Consider the following 20,094-nt stretch of genomic DNA (forward strand, 5'->3'; position numbering starts at 1 on the left):
CCATTGTTTTTGCAAGAATACACTAGCCAAAATGAATGTTGTTACATCCAAATTATGCCATGATTGCGGGGTTGATGAAACTGCTTCCCACATTATTTTTGAATGCAGTAAGTATAATACCAAACGGAGATGTTTCCTAACACTATGCGATTTCTTCACTGTTGAAGACTTCGTAAATTCACAAGGCTTAGAGCGTCTGAACATAGTAGCTAAATTCCTCAAAGAAGCTGAAATCGACATTTAAAATATTGCCAACACTGAACATGCCATTAAATCGTAGCAAAGCTACATACGGATACATGGCACTAAACCTTCTATCCCTATAGAAAGTGGGCCAACCAAAATAATACATAAAAAAAAAAAAAAAAAAAAAAAAAAAATTGTTTTCACAATTTCAAATTTTGAAAATTTTATACAATTTTATATAATTTATACAGGTTTTAAATGGTCCCTTAAAACGGTATACTCTTGCATTGCAGCTAACCCTAAAATAAATAAACATCTTGTTATGGGTTTTTACCTATAAATTTATTATTTATTTAAAATTATTTTTAAAAAATATTTTTTTATATACAATATTTAATTTATTATTATAAAATTATAGTATTATTACCTTAAATGAATACACAAAAAGTATGTATAATTTATTATATTTAAACGATAAAATTGCACAAATATTGCTGGAAAAATCATGGAGTTTGGTTAACAACAAACAAGTTTAAAAACAAAGACGACATCATAATTATTTATATTTCGATTTGTGGAAACAAAAGTTATTATATTGTGTGAATATAAAAATAAAACAATTAATTTAAATCACGTACATATTTCAAATAGTTTCCGTGTATTTCTTAATTGGTTTTCTTCTTTTTGAATTACTAATAATTATTATTGAAATGTTATAAATGCTTAAATTACTAATATAGAATAATAATAATAATATTGGTGAGTTACAATAATTCAAACTTATTAATAAATTACCAAAAACAAAAAATGTATTTTATTTAAAAAAATTTATATGTTTATGTTTTGCCATATAAATTATATTTAATATGTTTTAATGTTGAGCCAAAATAGTCACCTTAGATGGTAAATATCTGTAATAAAAAATATATAAAGAAAATAGTTTACAAGGCCATTTTTTCGTTTCATTTGTAATTCAAAGAAAATCAAATTGAATTAATTTACAATTTAAAACTAATTAATTTAAGTAAAGATTAGTTAAAGCTGGAGAGCTAAAGCTCAATAAAAAAAGGAAGCTGTGGTTTTATGAAGGAAAAAAATACAACTAAATCAAGTTTTATGTATTCTCGTCTTAACATTTGAGAAATAATCACATAAATCAAATATTCAAAAATCAAAAGTAATTTAGTTTTTCCCAAAAATTTTCTTTGAACTACCAATGAAAATGGCATTTAAAATTCCAATCTAAACTGAATTCTAATAAAGAAAATTTATGTAATTGAATTGTTGTCACGTGTCTTGGTTTATCCCCCATTCTTTTGCTGTTATACGGACATATGTAAGTGGAAACTTTTTGAAACAAAGCGTTAGAACGTTTGATGAGATCTATTGGATACATTAATTTAAATAAAAACTTGAAATATATTCAAAATTTCTGTTAAAAAAATGAAAGAAAACCAAGACCACGTGACATATTACTCCAGTGGTTTAAGTTACGCTGATGTCCATGTATATCTTTCTAAATCAATTTTCTAACCTCTGGTGCTGCTTGGGCCACAAAACCATTTGCAGAAGCACCAACGGTTTCCTTCATGCGTGTAAACAGTGTTGAATTACGAACATTTAAGACACCACTACCGATGACACTATCATTGGCATTGAATTTAAGTGGTCTCCTTTTTACCGTTGCAGTGGGCACTGTATCGACAACGGCTAGCTTAACATTTCCCTGGACTTTGGGCCCAACCACCGGATACACCTTGGCTGCCGGAGAAGTAGGTTTATCTATGATAACCACCTTGTCGTCATCTTCTCTTTTCAAGTGAATTTCTGCACCCGGTTTAACTGGAGCCTTTGCATCATTATTTTTTGTCTCATTATTGGCCACATCATTGGGATGCACACGTACATTGGGTCCATATTTTACTGGCCTCAGCTTTTCGGGTATCATGTGAGATTTTATTTTCAATTCGGTTGTATTCATAACCTCACAATCGATTTGCATTAGCACAATGTCACCATTCAGCGAAGGATCACCGGCTGGTAGCATTAATGCCATTTTGGGCCTGGCACTTTTGTTATACGAATAGGCTGGCAATAGCAAATGATCCATGTTAAACGACAGCACATAGAATGTATCATCTTGACGTTTGATGCCCTTAAAAAGTTTCAGATATTCTTCGCTGATGCGCGGCTTGAAAATATCCAATGAATTACCATCCGTTCCCATGTCGTATTTTTTCTGTTTCGCAGTCACTGTCATTTGTTCATCTCCGTTCAAATATATTTTTCGTCGTTTCTGTTTTACACCAATCTCATAGTCCATATCATCGTAGTCCTTTTCAGAGCCATAATCAAATTGTCCATTTATGTGGTTGTCCATAGTTGCACCGGTCATATTCAAGTAGCCATTGTCTCCTATCCATTTGTGTAGATTCCTAGCCAAACGCATGTTTTCCTGGGCACAGTTTGTCGTATTTCCATAAGCAGCCGTCGGTCCAAATTCAACACCTTTTATGGGTGGTTCATCCTTTGTTGTCGTTCCATTCAATCGACCCGTACGATTTACCGGCCGCAAAAAGTGCAGCGGCGGTGGAGGCATATTGGCAAAGTCAGCCTCACGTTTGGTGCGATTGTTTTGTTCCATAAATTCATGTTCATTGGGTACCCAGAGCAAACGCCTGCCCGTTGGGGCAACCAGCGGTGTTTCGCCGTCATTGGCATTGGCTGCAGCAGCAGCACTAACTTCCATGGCATTTTCCAAGGCCGTTGATCTATTTAAATAATTTTGAAAGTTGCCCACATTGAGGGTGACCATAAAGGCCATGGCAAAGAGTACCGCCACATTCTTCTTGACCGTTGCGGCATTCATGCGATGTTTGAAACCTTTGAAAGATGCTGATGATGTGCCACCATTTAAGGGTTTTGGAGCAATTCTAACATGTTGTCTGGTGGATGATGTTGCTGCTTTGTTGTTGGCCATAACATCTCCATGTTCGCTCTGATGGTCCATTGTATCATCGCAGGAGTGTAACAAGAATGAGGTGGTGTCCAATGCGTTTAATACTGTTTTTGCTCCACTGCCCTCCATCAATTGACGGCGTTCATTGATGTTCAGGGTTTTCAATATGAATTCGCTGACATTACGATTTTTACAATTGCAGGATTGAGCAAAGGCCATAAGCTGGGAACGCAATGATGTATTTTCCTTAAAAAAAAAAAAAAACAAAGAGAGGAAAAGGTTGATGTTAAAAGTGATTTTTTTACAAAGAACAAGGAAAGTTAATTTAATTTTTTTTAATTTGGATAAAATTTAAATAATTTTTAGGACGTCTTAGCTAATTGTAAATAAATGTTTAATATTTTAAAAGCCGTTATTAAAAATTATTACTTTTAAGAAAAATTTAAAAAATGTAAACACAGTCAGTGTTAAAATCTGGGATTTTTAAAAATCCTTTCTACTTAAAAGTATTCTTCTTCTCACTTATTTCGTGGATTTTGTAGCAGCCGACAGAGTTTAAATCTTGGACTATAATCGCAGATTTTTTAAAACATTTTTCAGACTAATACTCTAAAATAAATTTTTCGACGACAAAAAAACACCATGCGAGAAATATGAAAATATAAGGCCAAACTCTTTACCACATGGTCTGTGGAAATAAGAATACAAGTCACACCATCATATGGTGTATAAGACTCCCACATCCGGGCATGTCAGGAAGGACCTACACGATATAGAGAAGGGGATCCAAACCTCTAACAGAGAGAGCCTCTAGATCAAGAAGCCTATCAGGTAGGTCTGAGTAGCATTGATGGAATAACAGATGCCATCAACAACTACAATAGGAATGCCGTCCTCGAAGTCCGCCCCATCCATTGCAGAGGGTAGTTTTGGGACAATTACTCAGGATGGTGCAGTCGTCTCAGTTCTTATAGGCCACAAATTGATGAAGATGTTTGAAACGTCTATCCGGTGTGTGGTACAGGCTCGCACAAGCACCAAAAATAATGGTGGAAAAATTAAACATTAAAAAAATATTTTTTATGCATTTATAGGAATATTTTTATTTTTAGCTATTACACGACGACATTCTAAAGGCTGAGATGGCAGGACAGTTGGAAACTGTATCAACGTAATTCTAGGCAAACTGGACAGTGATCTAGCTGAGTGATCTATACTGAGTAATGTGCAAAGAGAAGCTTTATAGCACTCTAATCTTGCAGGAACTCTATAGGTAGAAATGGGGATCTTAAACCGCACATAATCGAGTGGATATATGAGTCAACTGTTCGCCCTATCCTAACTTATGGTGCTCTAGTTTACCGGCACTCTTTGGGTAAGTCATCCTATAGACGAGGCTTTTATAAAGTTCAAAGATCCACATAGCTACTGCTCACAGATACATTCATCAGCTCACCTCAGGCCGCACTAGATAGCCTACTTTACTTAAGTACATTAAGTCTTCAAGCAAATGAACAGGAAATCTATAAAATCTATGGCAGTTTTGGAGTTCAGAAAAGCCGTGAAAATTCTTTGGTGTGATACACGAACGCTACTCCGGGAGATTCCAAAAAAAATGTTAAATGATATAGGATGTAATGTCCCATTCAATGTCCTGTCCTGTTCAATCTTTCCTATAATCTCCGAGAAGAGAATATTGCTCATTTCCATTTCGAAACCTGACCTTGTAGGTTGGTTTGTATCGTCACAGAGCACTGCAGCGCGAGAGTCGTGGCTTCTAAATGGAATATCGACGACACTAATTACTGTAGCATCTGCCAAGATATAGAAGAAATTAAGACAGTCCAACATCTGCTCCGACGTTGTTCGACTCCCATCAATGTGAAACACAGGCTAGTGGGAGAGCAAATAACACACGATCAGTCTTCATTCTCTAATATTCAGGCAAAAAAGTCAAACGCCATAATTTTTACACTTTTTTAATTTTATTGAATAAAAGCAAAAAAAAAATCCGAAAGAGCATCAAATTTTAGAATAAGTTTAGATTTGCTCGAATTGGTCACCTTTGGTATGAATTATAGTCAATGAAACCGTCACACGCTGTCCGAATGTTTCTCTGCGGTATTTTGGCCCATTCCCGGCGACAGTGATCGACACTTTTCTATTTTTTAGTGTCAACCTTGCTTTCCAAAATACTCCAGACACAACAGTCCAACGGATTGGTACCCGGAGATTTTGGTGGCCATTGTGCGCTGGAAATGAAACGAGGAACCTCATTTTTTAACCATTCTTGGGTGGCGTGTGCTGATTGCGATGGTGCAGAGTCCTGTTGGAATGTCCAAGGGCTGCAGCCAAAATGTTCGCGTGCCATGACTTTAATACACCCTCCAGAATATTTTCGCGACAATATTCAGCATTTATTCTGATGCCACGGACGATTAATACGAGCGGAGTGCGACCATAGTCTGTTATGGCGGCCCGCACCATCACCATGACCGGCGCTTGAGTTCTGGTGACCAACCGAAGGTGCACATTTTCAGCTGACCTCTTTGGCAAGTAAACACGATCATTTTGTTTGTTTACAAACTGCTGGACAACGAATGTTTTCTCATCGGAGAAAACCATAATTCGGCAGTTCACCACTTTCGGCCAAGCGAAGCTACTCTTCTTTAGCTATTTTTAGTCTATTTTCTTTCTGTTGCGGTGTAAGTTCTTGCTCTTTTTGGAATTTCAATGGCTTTACCTTTACGACTTTACCAAGTCGCTTCTTTACTTTTAGAACCATTTCTGCTAAGGTTGCTGTTTTCTTCCGTCCACTACCTTGACGTCGGGCTACGCTACCAGTATCACGGTAACGAACGATGGAAGGAGAAACAAAAGATTTATTCACATTAAAATGCTGGAGCGCTCTAACGATAGCCACTAAGGGTTTTCCAGCCAAATATAAAGAAATCACACTTGAATTCTATTACGAATAACTTTTTTCTGGAAAATTCTCAACAATAAGGTTTTGTACGCTTGTAAACAATATAATGAGCTGTCCCTGGAATAATTTTAACACCTGTCGGACTAGTGGCTTAGAAATGGCAGCAGTCTGAATTTGGTTGCAGTCTTTTCATCTCAGCCTGTAGAGCCTGCAGTAATTTTTCAACTAGCCAGTAATTTTAAGTGACTAAATGTACTTTTAGTCCTGGATCACTATTTATTTTACGTATTATATATATGTCCTCTCTTCCAAATTTCGGAAGAAGAGACCAGCAGTCTCCTGGTGGAGCGGTTACCCTAAGACAACCGCGCGTCCTTTAACCTAACCTATGATCAAAGCTTTTCCTTCTTATGTGTCTTAAGTAGAAGTTATGTATAGTATTAGTTCACTTTTTAGGCCTATGGATAGATAGAAATTCATCCTAGAATCGTCTTGAAAAATCATACGAATTGTAGAAATCCTTTTGAATAATTTATGCGTAGAAGACTTTCTTTAAGAGCTTTTTATGTAGCTGGACAAATAACAATCCTAATTTTAAGTTTATATCTTACATTTGTAGTGTGAGTTCAATAGAAAATAAATTAAAGTAATATTCTTTATATTTCAGCCTAAAAGTATGCTTTGCATTTTCACATTTTCACGACTTGGGTAACTGTCTGATTGCAAAAGCCATATCAAGTGGTTAGTCAACATTCACTATTTGGTTTGGTAGTGTTGCTAAAATGTTATGGCCACAAAAAAAAAGCGGAAAGAAAGGTATTTGCGTTCTTCTCATCGTATACATTTATATATACTGAACACTTCATGAATATAAACGTGTTTTTGTTTTTCTCTTCCCGAGTTTACTCCCCAAGCATGTTGTACATATTTCGTTATCTTTCACTATAATAGGCCACAACAGACAGACAAACTAATAGTGAGAGGAAGAGAGAGAAGGGAAACAAGTCAACTTATATTTTTGCCATAAGACTGATTAACACACTTTCCAGCAATTGATATTTACTTGGTGTATATACCTATATTTAAGTCGTCATTATATTTTTTTGGTAAAGTCAACAGCAGCAATAACAACAATCGCATTTTGCTGTTCAATGAACTCAATAGCTTGCTGCCTCTTCATTATTATCGCCATTGTGCGGTGCTGCGATGATGGTAGAAAAGTGAATGCCATTTTTAGCCAAAAGAAATGTAATTTACTTGACTGAGCTACTTACTTACTGCCTGGCTGGCTGGCTCACGATTCACATAACGGAAAAGAGAGGCAGAGGCTAGCAAGCTTTGTATTTTTTGTTGATAGCTTAAATTTTTTACGCCTTGTAAAAAAATTTACTTTAAATTTTGAGGAAGCAGAAGGTATTGCTGTTTGTTTGTACTTGATAAAACATTCGCACTGTGTGCCCCCCTTATTTCTAAAGAAAAGAGAAAGGAGGGAATCTACAATAACTTTGTTTTCGTAAAAAAAACACAATTTATATATTATTTTTAATACAAATGTGTGCGTGTGCATATGCTACACGGACAGTCAATGAGATAGCCATATTGTGTTGTACAAATATAAAAAAATAACGCAGAAAAATATATTTAAAAAAATACACAAACAATTCTTGTAGACATATTAATTTTTTGCATATACTTGTGTGTGTGTGTGTTTGTTTTTATTTGTTGCAGCCATGGCCCGTCTAAAACTTATCAACAGAGCAAACAAATAAATTGAAAAATATCAAAAAAATGCAATGCAGCAACAACACACAACATGTGTCTACCTGACGACTTAGTGAATGGCTATAGTCGAATGGTCTGGCTGCATAGCGATAAGACTTTTTCCATAAAAAAGCTGACGTTAATTAAAACCCAAAGATGTTCTTAACAATTGCGTTTTTTTCAAATTCAATGCAGAGTCGTAATAAATTATAGAACAAAATGGAACAAGATTAAAGCCATGTGGTTTTAGGTTAATTAAAATGAGTATAGACGATAAAAAAATGGATTTAGGTTGGCCAGTAGTAGGGGCTAAGAAAGCATTAGATTTAATAGAAGGATCTTTAATATATTTATTTTTCAATTTTCCTTGCGAGAGCCTGTCTCCTAAATTGAGAATTCCATAAAAAGGGCTTATACGAAAAAAATCCTTTTATGTTTAACGCCCATTTAAGATTATGATGGGATCTATGTCTGAGAAGAATGTTAGAGCCAAATAGAGTATGTTTCTTGGTGGGTAACATGGGGCATCTGCATAGTAGGTGTTCAATGGTCTCTACCTCTTCTTCATCTTCACTTAGTCTACAGTAGTCAGGAACATTGATATTCCATCTTGGGGTCACAAATCTTATACAGTGTCCAGTCAGTATTCCTATTCTTATGCCACTAATCAATTAATAGTAGGGAGTAGGCTTTTCTTGTAGGCTAGATAACCTTCAACCGGTTTCCAATTACCATCTTGTTCCAGCTTATAGCTGCGATCAGTCCCCAGCTATTACCTATTATGTTTAAACATGCGTCAAGTGTAATAAGTCCTTTCCTTATCACGTTTTTCATCATTCCGTTTTAGTTGACAGGTTTTGTTTCTAGGTACTTATCTTGACTCTTTCATCACCGTCAGTTTAGCTTACAGCTTTTGTGGCTTGTGTTAACCACAAGGAACATTTAAAAGAGGATCTACCAATCTCACCCAAGACGTGTACAAGCGGAGAAGGGTGCTGTAATGTCGGGTGTACAACTTCGTCCGGAAGTTGTCGGGGTTCCAATGGACGACATTTATACTGTAGTTGTTGATGGTATCTGCGACTACATCAGCATCAATGCTACTAACCTGCCTGATAGCCTTCTTGATTCAGAGGCTCTCTCCAAGCACCCAAGCAAGCACTACAAGTATACCATATGGCTATGCTTATGTACGGGAAGGACCTTCGACTTCTCAGGTAGTTGGTCCACTGGTGTCATGAGGAGGTACTCTATTTATTTCAGGGCCTCATTCTGGCAGGTCTGAATATTTTTCCATTCCATATTCGCAGACCACATTAGAGTAGCATAGCTGACAAACGCGACCTATCGCCTTATAAGAGATCAACAAGGTCTCCCTGTCCGCGGCCCAAGTGGTGCCGGCTTGCACCGTGAAGACCTTGTTCCTACTTTTCAATTTATCACGAACTTGAACTTTCTACAGAAGAGTAAACCTCTAGATGGTCATAGATTTTTTAGGACTAAAAGGCTAGGGATTGATAGTAAACATTTGAGGATGCCAATAAGAGCTAGAAGGACTCTCAGCCCTTAAATCGTGAGCTTCTGAGAAGAACCATAAGGACTATAATCGCGCACTTATATAGAAGGCCTTTCACGGATATGATCATCAATTTATATCGTGGATTTGTCAGGATCATAATTGTGGACAGATAATAAGGATCACACTTCTTCTGCAAAGTTAATGACGTTCTAAAATGCTCTTATATAAGATAGAACCTTATAAAAGATTTCTATAGTAGAACGTAGTTTAAAAGTCTTCGAAAGGAAAGAAAACTTGTTTAACTCCACACAAAAAAAGAAAAGGCATTCTTATGATCTTTTATGAAATTGAGGAACTTCTAAAGATCTTATATATCGTGGACTTTAATAGCAAGAAGACCCGCCAATGATATTTTATAGAAGACCGCTTCAATGTCTTCTATATATTAAAAAAAAATAACTTTTAAAAATGTTTTATTGTTTCAATTATTTTCCCCTCAAAACTTACCCCCTTCAACGAGTAGTTCTCCTTTTCCAGATTGTGTATGCGATTCTCCAAACGTTCAACGTACTCCTTTTTCTTTTTGCGCGACAATGAGGCCGATTCACGATTTTTCAACATACGCAATTGTTTCTTGAGGATTTTATCATCGCCATTGCTGTAGTCGCGCAGAGAATTTAAATCGTTGCGCGAACCACTCTTGGAGGTGAGCGAAGACAGAGTGGCGCGAGCGGCAGCCATTGCTGCAGCTGAACGAGCAGCATTCGAATTGTTGGCCAATTTTGATGATTGCTGTTGTTGATGTTTTACTACCATGGGATTTTGATTCACCCCTTTTACCAATTTTTGTCCATTTTGTAAGGAGGAGATTGTGTTGGGAACGCCGGTTACAGGTTTGGCAGATGACACAGCTGCTGTGGTAGCCTGACCAAGTTTATTGGCTGTTATGAATTTACCACTGGCCGTTTTCATTATAATTTTGGGAGTTGTTGCCGATTTCTTGGCCACCACACCATTGGTGCTGGCACCACCATTTGTGGTATTGACTTTTTGCATAAGGGCTTTAAAATCATTCGAGGAAAGGAAAATGGTTTTGGGTTTGGGATTAGGAGGCGCCGTAACTTTTGCGGTATTTGCATTTGCCGTTGGAGGGGTGGTAGTGGTGGTGGTGTTAGAGGTAACTACTTTTATTGCCTGAGACTGTGGAATTGGCTGTTGCAGAGCAACAACTGGCTTGACGGGAGTTTTTATATTCACCACTGGTGTCAGCTTATTTACTGGCAAAGCAGTCTGCACGGGTATTATTGTACCGGGTACAATATTCACAGGTTGCAGCGTGGCCACTGGTACCACGGGCAATGTTGTAACTGGTATGAGTGTGGGATTTGTTTGCAATGCCGGCGTACCAGGAGCAGCAGCAATGGGTGGTGGAGCAACAAATGTTGTCTCATCATCTTTATTCATTTCCTCGTCCACTGCCTCATCAAAACCACCATTCGAATTTTCCGATTTTTCATTTTTAAAACGTATAAATTCCGATAGATCATCTTCATGTTGTTCATGTTCTGGTGATGTTGCCAAATGTTCGGAACCATTGCGCGGCACAGAAAACAGCGATGAGGAATCACTGTGGACACCACTGGTTGTGGAACTACCACTGGAACTTGTACAACTGCCCGTCGGCGAGGGGGTGTTACGTTCATTGTGTTGATTCAGTTTCCGTATTGTATCAGGTGTTAAATCCTCAAACTTGGCATCATCATCGTTAAGGAAATTAATAAAATCATCCGGATTGAAACAATCACCATCCACCGATGATGTGGAGGAGGTGCGAAGCGGAGTATCAAAAGGTGAAACATAATCACCAGATGATTGTTGGGAAGTGGCAGGCGAAGGAAAGGCGGGAAAATCAAAATGAAAATCAGGAAGAGGATTTTCGCTAGACGTCATCAGCTGAGGTGGTGGTTGTTGCTGAGGCGGCAGCATATTCATGGCCAACAAGTCAGCCGTGCTGTTTGTGGTCTCTCCTCCCACCATGGCGCAGTCACCATCATCATCTTGATTTCCTAATGTTTTGGGGAAGGCATTCAAATCAAATGAGGCATCCAAATGGGAATCCGTTGAACGTATTATTTCATCCAAATCATCCAGGCTATAATCGCCTGGCTGCGGCATAAACGATGCTATTTCATCTGCAAGCAAGCGAAAAAACATGACATATTTAATCCACGGTTATGATGAAATAAAATAAAAAATATTGAATATATATTTTATAAAATATTCAACACAACAACATCATCATAAACCACTCTTGAACGCCATACATACACACTGACATGTCTTAAGCAAATGACGATGAAGAAGAAAAGAAAAATACGAAAGAGAAACATTGATGCGACTTTTGAATATTAAATTTACATAATTAATGCGAATAGCTGTGCTTGACGCTGGCGCTGAATTGAAGGTGAACTTTTGTGGCTTTTGCAAGCAGCATGACCGATCAATATGAAGAGCAAAAACAAAAATCTAATGAAAATGACGTTGATTGTGTGTGAAGTGAAGTGAAGGGGAGATCTGTGGAGAGTGATGTGTCAAAATTACTGATAACTGGCATTTTGGTATGCAGCACGCTTCATACCTATGCCTGGGGATCAGCAATTGAATTGCTTGTTACTCATCGCTAGAGGCGTTTGTTTGGGAAAAGTGGTCTAATGACCAATATTTTAAAGAAAGTTGCCTTTTCTTCATAACCTGAGTGTTATGAAATTCTTGTATACCATGAGCAGTTCAAGTCATCTCTCATGATTTTTTTTCGATAAGAAGAAACTGAAGGTCAAAGTCACAATTCTTTTTTATACCCTCCACCAAAGTATGGAGGGTATATTATGTTTGTCATTCCGTTTGTAACACCTCGAAATATACATTTTAGACCCCACAAAGTATATATATTCTTGATCAGCATAAGATTCTATTTCGATTTAGCGAGGTCCGGTCGTCTATCCGTCTGTGGAAATCACTCTAACTTCCAAACGAAGTGAAGTAGGTTGATAAAATTCTACTCAAATGTGTAGTATGTCTGCAGCAATTTTGGTATTGAAAATGGCTGATGTACGTCCACTTTTTGGTATAGCCCCCATATTACGGCACGTCCCGATATTCGGTACTTTGATAATTTTAGCGACATTATTTACCGAAATTTTTTCAAATCTGGCATTTGAAGTTCGTAATGGGTACTACATCCTACGACAAAAAATTATCTGTGCAGGTCCACGTCTTCGTATAGCCTCCATATTACGGCACCTCCCGATATTCGGTACTTTGATAATTTTAGCGACATTATTTACCGAAATTTTTTCAAATTTGGTATTTGAAGTTCGTAATGGGTACTACAGCCTATGACAGAAGATTGTCTCTGCAGGTCCACGTTTTCGTATAGCCCCCATATAACGGTACCTCCCTTTATTTGGTACGTTGATGATTTAGCGACATTATTCACCGCAATTGTTTCAAATTTGGTATTTGAAGTTCGTAATGAATACTACAGCCTAAGACAGAAGATTGTCTCTGCAGGTCCACGTTTTCGTATAGCCCCCATATAACGGTACCTCTCGATATTCGGTATTTTGATGATTTTAGCGACATTATTCACCGCAATTGTTTCAAATTTGGTATTTGAAGTTCGTAATGAATACTACAGCCTAAGACAGAAAATTGTGCGTCTTCGTATAGCCCCCATATAACGGTACCTTCCGATATTCGGTATTTTGTTAATTTTGGCTACATTATTCACCGATTTTTTTCGCATTTGAATATTGTAATGGCTTATGACAAAGGTTATCTATGCAGGTCCATGTCGCCGTATAGACCCTAATATAACAGCTGCATTCGGTATTTTTAAGATTTTAACAGAATCTTTAACGAATTTTATTGTTTTTGAGAATTGCCAAAATCGTTCCAAATGGTGGAGGGTATTCAAAGATCGGCCCGACCGAACTTACAGCTTTTTTTAATTGTTATACATATAAATCTTTAAAATTTGGGGGTCATTTGATAATATTTTGTGGCAAAATGTTTGAAAAGTTTGTCGGAGGAAACAAAAAATGTTTGAGATGTATTATGCGATGATATTTCATGATCTTTTACTATAGAATATTAATTCAATATTAGCTTCAAAATTGCAAGAGACATGGAACTTATGGTTTCAAGTACTTTCAATTGATTCCTTTAGCTACATGTCAGTGGTCATGAATCATTTCCGACAAATTTATCAGAGGATAATTAGGATAAAACAAATACCTCTGAAAATGAAAAAAAAAAAAAAACATATATAAATGTAATTCCTAAATATTTTTTTTTTCAGATTTTCTATATATAATTTGGTTCATTTTTACCATCATTCACCCACTTCATGAACATATCACTTAATGGTTATTAAAATCCCTTTCCAGTTTATACAGCACCACAACGGTGATTATAATAAAATCACCGCTGGAAAATCCATTTATTTGAAAGATGAAAACAACTGATAAGCTGTGCAATTAAATATATATATTTGACCATGTTTTTTTGGATTGACAATTATATCGTATTTCCAAACGATTTCTTTTCTAATGGGAAAACCTGTACAAACTGATAACGCGAAACTCAGATCAATTGTTATGGCTCAGCAACAGTTGAATTAATCAGCTTTTTCGTTTTCTACGGATTTCTACTGATATGTTTCTTTATTGTAGGCACAAAATATGAACATCTTATCAATGTAATGAGATTTTAATATTAGCTCATCTGTAGAACGAACATAGGCAATATACATAGTTAGACAATTCTAAGATGGAGAAACTTGTGCAAAAACTTCATATTTAAAAGTTCTTATAAGTTTAGGTAAGAGGAGGTGTGGTCTGAATTAAAATCACAAACCTCTCGGTCCATTATAATCATTATGCGTCAAAAGAAAGAAGATGTACGCCAGAGCGAATGTAGCATTGTTCGTGAAGTTATAGATAACAATTCCTGAATTCATACTGAGATAATGAGTCGAATCTATACATTTAACTCGTAGGCTCTCCCCTGATAAAGCAGGACATTGACATAATGAATGTTAACTCGTTTCACTCTCTTCCTCATCCTCACAAACCCTGCAGTATTCGAATTAAAATTATTCATGTTCTTCTTCGGATTTCATTTCCATGATCAGTTAATATCAATAACGTTGACCTGTTTATGGATAATAGAGACTGTGTTCTATATAAGGAGATATTCGACAAAATTTCTTTAGTTAATACGTTGTACGAGCTCGGTTTATCTTTCCCCCTAGAGAGTATTATTCTGGTAAAATTAAAATTGGGAGGTTTTAAGATGCCTGCGGCCTTTTTAAGTTCTTTTGACTACGAGCCCATCATTCCCAGTCCATAGGCTTTCTCATTCCCTTCGATTTTGCAATGTCCAGGTACCTAACAAGGCCAGAAAGTATTGTGCAGATTTTTCAGAGCCATTCTACATCTTAGGACTGTGTCGAAATTGATTATAGAAGATTCAATGGCCGTTGTCGTCCATAGTTATAACCAATTCTGTGTATACATCGGCAGACCGTTCTATTCATCCTTGTTTTTTTTTTTTTTTCGCTTTTACGTTCATGAGGGTTAACGTTTACTTCAGCTCTTGGAAAGTCCTGCAGGATGGCATGTAGTATGCAGCATATTCTATTCTGACAACTTCCATCATACCTTATGCAGCCTCGTATTGTAAGCTAAGTTGACCGGAGCAAGGATTGGCTGTTCGCTGTACGGTAAGGAGCTAGATAAGACTTGCTTCCATAGGAAAGGATGGGCAAAAGTACAATTGTACCACCGAAAGTGGTAAACTGCCGAAATTAGTTTTCTCGCTCTCCGCTCGTATTAATCGACCGTGGCATCAGAATAAATGCCGAATATTATCGCGAAAATATTCTGGAGGGGTATTAAAGCCTTAGGCTCAGCACCATCGCACTCAGCATTTGGTTACAAAATGAGGTTCCTCGCTTCATTTCCAGCGCACAATTGCCACAAAAGTCTCCGTATAACAATCCGTTGGACTATTGTGTCTGGAGTATTTTAGAAAGCTAGGTTGGCACTAAAGAATACCAAAGTATCGATCACCTCAAGCAAGCGCTTCCCCGGGAATGGGCGAAAATACCGCAGAGCAACATCCGGGCAGCGTTCATTGGCCGTTTGAAGGCCATAATTCGTGCCAAAGGTGACCAATTCAAACAAATCTAAACTTATTCTAAAATGTAATGTTATTTCCGATAATTTTTTGCTTTCATTCAATATAATTTAAGAAAAAATGTAGAAATTATGGCGTATGACTTTGTTGCAGTTTTTTTTGTCTCACACTGTACAAACATCCGGAAACGGATGCATGAAGTTGCTCGAAATTTATGCTCCTGACTTTAATTTTGTAGTTAATAATTTCATCATCCCACCTTAGGCATACACATTTTTTTAAGAACCGATACATGACGAGCTGCACCACCAGTTTCTTTACATAGATTCCGAATGGGTAAAAGTAAAGCAGCGTGCCCAGCATTCATAATGGCATTTGCAATTATATTTCTTGCATCTAATTGAACATGGAACTTTCATAGATCCAGTAAAAACATATGCTGCAAGCCACCAGCTCTATATTGTAAATAGATGGAACGAAATTCTAAAATTGTACGAAATACAAATTATACATAATTCCACTATTGGACATCCATGAAAAAGTTGTGTTCACAAAACATCTGTTAAAATACTCAAAAAAAAAAATAATAATGCAAAATAAACGAATTTTTTCAAACCATTTTTAATGACAATTTTTCTTGTTATAGTTATAGAAAAATGTATTTCACAACTCCAGTGTACCTACTTCGTCATAAACTAAACTTAGAATTAGTGTTGCTTATCTATGCTTTAATTTATGTATCAAAGGGTTTACTGTTTAATGATTTTTCCAGATACTGGTACTTGCTAATGCCAACTCCTCCATGAACACTTAACAACATGGAATACAATACCCAAAATATGGTTGGTTTGATGTGATAAACATGACTTTAAAATTAAACATTTTCTCAAACAGCATGAGTCGGTTCTAAATTATGTATGGTGTTGTTGTTGAAAAAAGTGTTGAAAATACAAAGGGTGTGTAAATGGTTAAGTCACTAAAGTGCCTGTGATTGTGTGTGTGTGCTCGCGCTCATGTGTGAAACCATCCCAAATGTTTTCAACTGATAACAATTCAATTTTCCACCCTCTTTTGAAATTTCGTAAATTTATGGTTATTTAAAAATCATCATCAAGATAAATTCCAAGAAATATGGCTAAGAAGACAATCTTACAACAACAGGTTCCTACTTGTTGCCTGTAATTCTACTTCGTTTGAGAGTGGGTATTCAACAAGGGACACCATCTTTGATTTGAAAACAAAATACCTTTTTTCTCTTATCTCAAGAAAAAGTTATGACTTCTATGGGTTCTTTTTTCTGATAAGATTTCATATGTTTTCTCAAATGTTTGAAAATTCATACAGATAAGATTTGTGGTGATATTTGAAGAGGCACAAAAGAAATATATAAAAATAAAATCATAAGTACTTTATATAGAATATGATATGACCGTATTGTAGGTGTTGCAAAGTATTGAGTTCTTTATTATTATTATATTTTTTGTTTGATGTTTTTTTTTTATAAAGTTTTATGACATATGCTCTCATTTCTATTTCTGATAAAATCTTTAAACTAAAACAAACTTATCATAAACATTTATGACTACCAATAAAAACGTAAAAGAATGTAGTTACCTAAATTCATGTGTGTAAATGCAGTACATTAGAGATTAAACCTTTGATATGATGGATACAATACAGTTCATAAAGTTTAAAACAATTGTGCCCAAAATACCAGCTATGAAGTACATGTTACACCAGAATGGAAAAGTTTAAAGTCGGCCGAGGTTGGCTATATGATACCCCATACAACTATGCATATTTAAAGGAACAACCCGGGACAAATTTACGTTTATATTGGGAATCAAATCATACTAACTGTGATTAAATGCCTATTGCTGCTTTAGATCAAATTGAATTTGAAATTGGATGGAACTAATGATTTGACGGAAATATTTTTATAATGTATCAGATCTCTCGTACCAAATATCATTGACATAGATTGCATATTATGAATTTGAGAAGGCTTAAGTAAAAGATCGGATGGGAGCTATATTTATATCTGAACTGGCCAACATTTGGTAGACTTTCTCATTGTTCGAATTTGTTAGGCTTTGTCCTGGTAGTATAGTGCATATTCCAGCTATTTGTGAACTTTTTTTTTCTAAATTTTAAAGCATATGAACTCTGCCAAGTTTTGTTCCAATCGGAGAATAAAGCCGACTTGTAATTTTCATACAGAAATGACAAGGCATAGCATCAGTTCTATCACAGAAGGCTCAAAGAGAATTTCGTTATGCTGAACAATAATACGGTAGAACACTACATCTAATGTTGCGCTGCGGTATGTTCCAGAAGACTTTGGTAGCTAAATAGTGCTGTGGACATTCAACTTTAGTTAAGGCCAACACTGGCTGAATAATTGATATAAATTTGAAAGACATTCCTAGTTCCAAGGAAGGACTAAAAAATTGTATGTATTCCACAATTTACCTTGTTTCCCAATTGTACCCATATATATTTACTGCACCCGCATTTGTTGCCAAAATGCATTCCACCATATTCCATATGTAATGCTACTAATTTTTTAAGGATTACCCGCATATACCGGAAACTGTAGATGAGGGTACCATGCAAATTCATGTCAAATCCTTCTCATGGATGTTTAATGCGGCTTTAAATTCAATTTCATTCTCAAGCCACGTTCCAAATATAAACTATAATCCGCCAAATCACTGCATTTGACATTCCCTATACCTGTTTGATTGACATTTCTTAACAACAATCTCCCCCTGTTATCATCTACGCTACACAAAAATGTCTTATCTCAATTATAAATATATGCATAAATTATTTCATAATATTTTATTTAAAAGAAATACTTTGTTACTTTCTAAGCTACCGTTCCTTTTCAGTAAAGAAACCACGTTTTTAACGGTCTTCAATGAATCATTAATTAAATTCCATCAGAAAAAAAAAAGAAGAGATCAAAGAGAAAGAGAGAAAAATACATCACATGCACACGTATCACCAATGACTGCAGTCAGTCAGGTAGGCACTGACAATCGGAGAGAGAGATGCAAAGGTAGAAAACAAAACCTGTTCTCTCATGGCACACAACCAAGCCAAACAAACAATAGGGAAGAAACATGGATTTTACGTGTCGGCGGCTGCCTCTGTTGCTTTGCGTAGTATTCCCTCGTATCGTTTATTCCGGCAAAAAGAAAAAAAATGGGACACAACTCAAATAAACAAACAACAACAAATACACACCAACACTCTCTCACACAATTGACAGTGTATAATATACATTTTTTTAACAAAATAAAGCACACGGACACAACTTGTTCTGCTTTCGATAATCGTCGTTTACTTTCATAATAATCTTCTACAACTCCGTCGTAAGTATATTAATTCTAAAAGAAATTTCTGGTTCTTTTTACTCTACAAACATATGGATGTTAACGAATCAACGACAAATAATATTGGCCAACAAATAACGATTCCCTTCTCATTATTATATGATGTATAGATAAAATGAAGGGTGAACAAAAATACATTTTTGTTTCTTATATTGTATTTAGTTTTTTTTTTTTTTTTGCAACCTTATGAATGAGTTTGCTTAATTCTTGTTATACTCGCACACACAACCGCCGCAAACTATCATATTTGACATAATTGCACTATATATGTACAATTATACATATACACACACACAACACTTGAATCACCACTTTTTCCCCGTAATACACCCCAAATAAAAGTTGGGAGGCTTTCTCACCGTAAAAATTGTCATTATCCACATCCATTTTTATTGTTGTTTTTTGTTCTCCAGTTTCATTTGATATATCTTTATTATTTATATTCCATCATATTGCAGTTAGATTTTTTATTTGATTAATCATCATTAAATAAAAACACACAGTAACCCGGGGTCGCACGAAGTGCAGCACTCAATTTTGCCGACGAAGCAAGTTGAGAAGAAAACAAGAATCAACTAAAATGAAAATGAATAGAGTTGTGTGGTTCCGAAACGAAACAATAATATTTGACAAATCTGGCAATACAGCAACAACAGCTGTTGCCACCCTATGAAAACACCCGCAGTTCACGTTAGGCACATTGAGGGGAAGTTTTTTAATGCCATCAATAGGCAGGAACGTTTTTGGAAGACATTAAATAATTTCGAAAGCAATTTACTTTTCAACATCCCAAAATTTCAGCGCGGAAATGATGATCTACCCATGGTACAATAAAATCAAGGTGGGGTTATGACACCATATGATTTTAATATTTTTATTTGCTTGGTGCAATTGTTGGTAGTAATTCCACATTACAATTCATTCAGGTAAGTCTCTCTACTTGCAGCTTTTTCCGAGTAAGCCTACCTTCTCTTCGTTGTACCATCCTTGAACGTTTACCTGGTCGAACTAAACTTCTGTTCTGATACAGAACTTGCAAGAATCTAATAGTTTTGCATGATTTTCGGTATCATAAAGGGAAAATCGGCTATCGTATTTGAAACTTTTACATTTCTGCAGTTCTGGAATATGAATATGATTC

The 20,094-nt window shown here is 36.0% G+C and overlaps 2 protein-coding genes across 4 annotated transcripts in view; one reads left to right on the top strand and one right to left on the bottom strand.

Annotated features, from left to right (window-relative positions):
- The window catches only part of LOC101891682 (activin receptor type-1), a 174,920-nt gene that overhangs the window by 144,621 nt on the left and 10,205 nt on the right, over window positions 1–20,094 (top strand). The gene's annotated exons all lie outside the window — the stretch shown is intronic.
- LOC101891499 (uncharacterized) lies at window positions 1,009–19,531 on the bottom strand. 3 transcript variants are annotated; one of them, XM_011296265.3, is made up of 4 exons: window positions 19,313–19,531; window positions 9,859–11,543; window positions 1,721–3,391; window positions 1,009–1,097 (listed from the first exon to the last, which is right to left on the bottom strand). In XM_011296265.3, the coding sequence occupies exons 1-4, from the start codon at window positions 19,338–19,340 to the stop codon at window positions 1,083–1,085; spliced, it is 3,399 nt and encodes a 1,132-aa protein (XP_011294567.1). In that variant the 5' UTR covers window positions 19,341–19,531; the 3' UTR covers window positions 1,009–1,082. The 3 variants fall into 3 exon arrangements, with proteins under 3 accessions (XP_011294567.1, XP_005176010.1, XP_058983762.1); XM_005175953.4 differs by having other exon boundaries at window positions 1,009–3,391; window positions 19,313–19,530; XM_059127779.1 differs by lacking the exon at window positions 19,313–19,531 and adding an exon at window positions 11,680–11,704 and having other exon boundaries at window positions 1,009–3,391.

This window comes from Musca domestica, unplaced genomic scaffold, assembly GCF_030504385.1.
Source record: "Musca domestica strain aabys unplaced genomic scaffold, Musca_domestica.polishedcontigs.V.1.1 48, whole genome shotgun sequence".
Classification (NCBI taxonomy): domain Eukaryota; kingdom Metazoa; phylum Arthropoda; class Insecta; order Diptera; family Muscidae; genus Musca; species Musca domestica.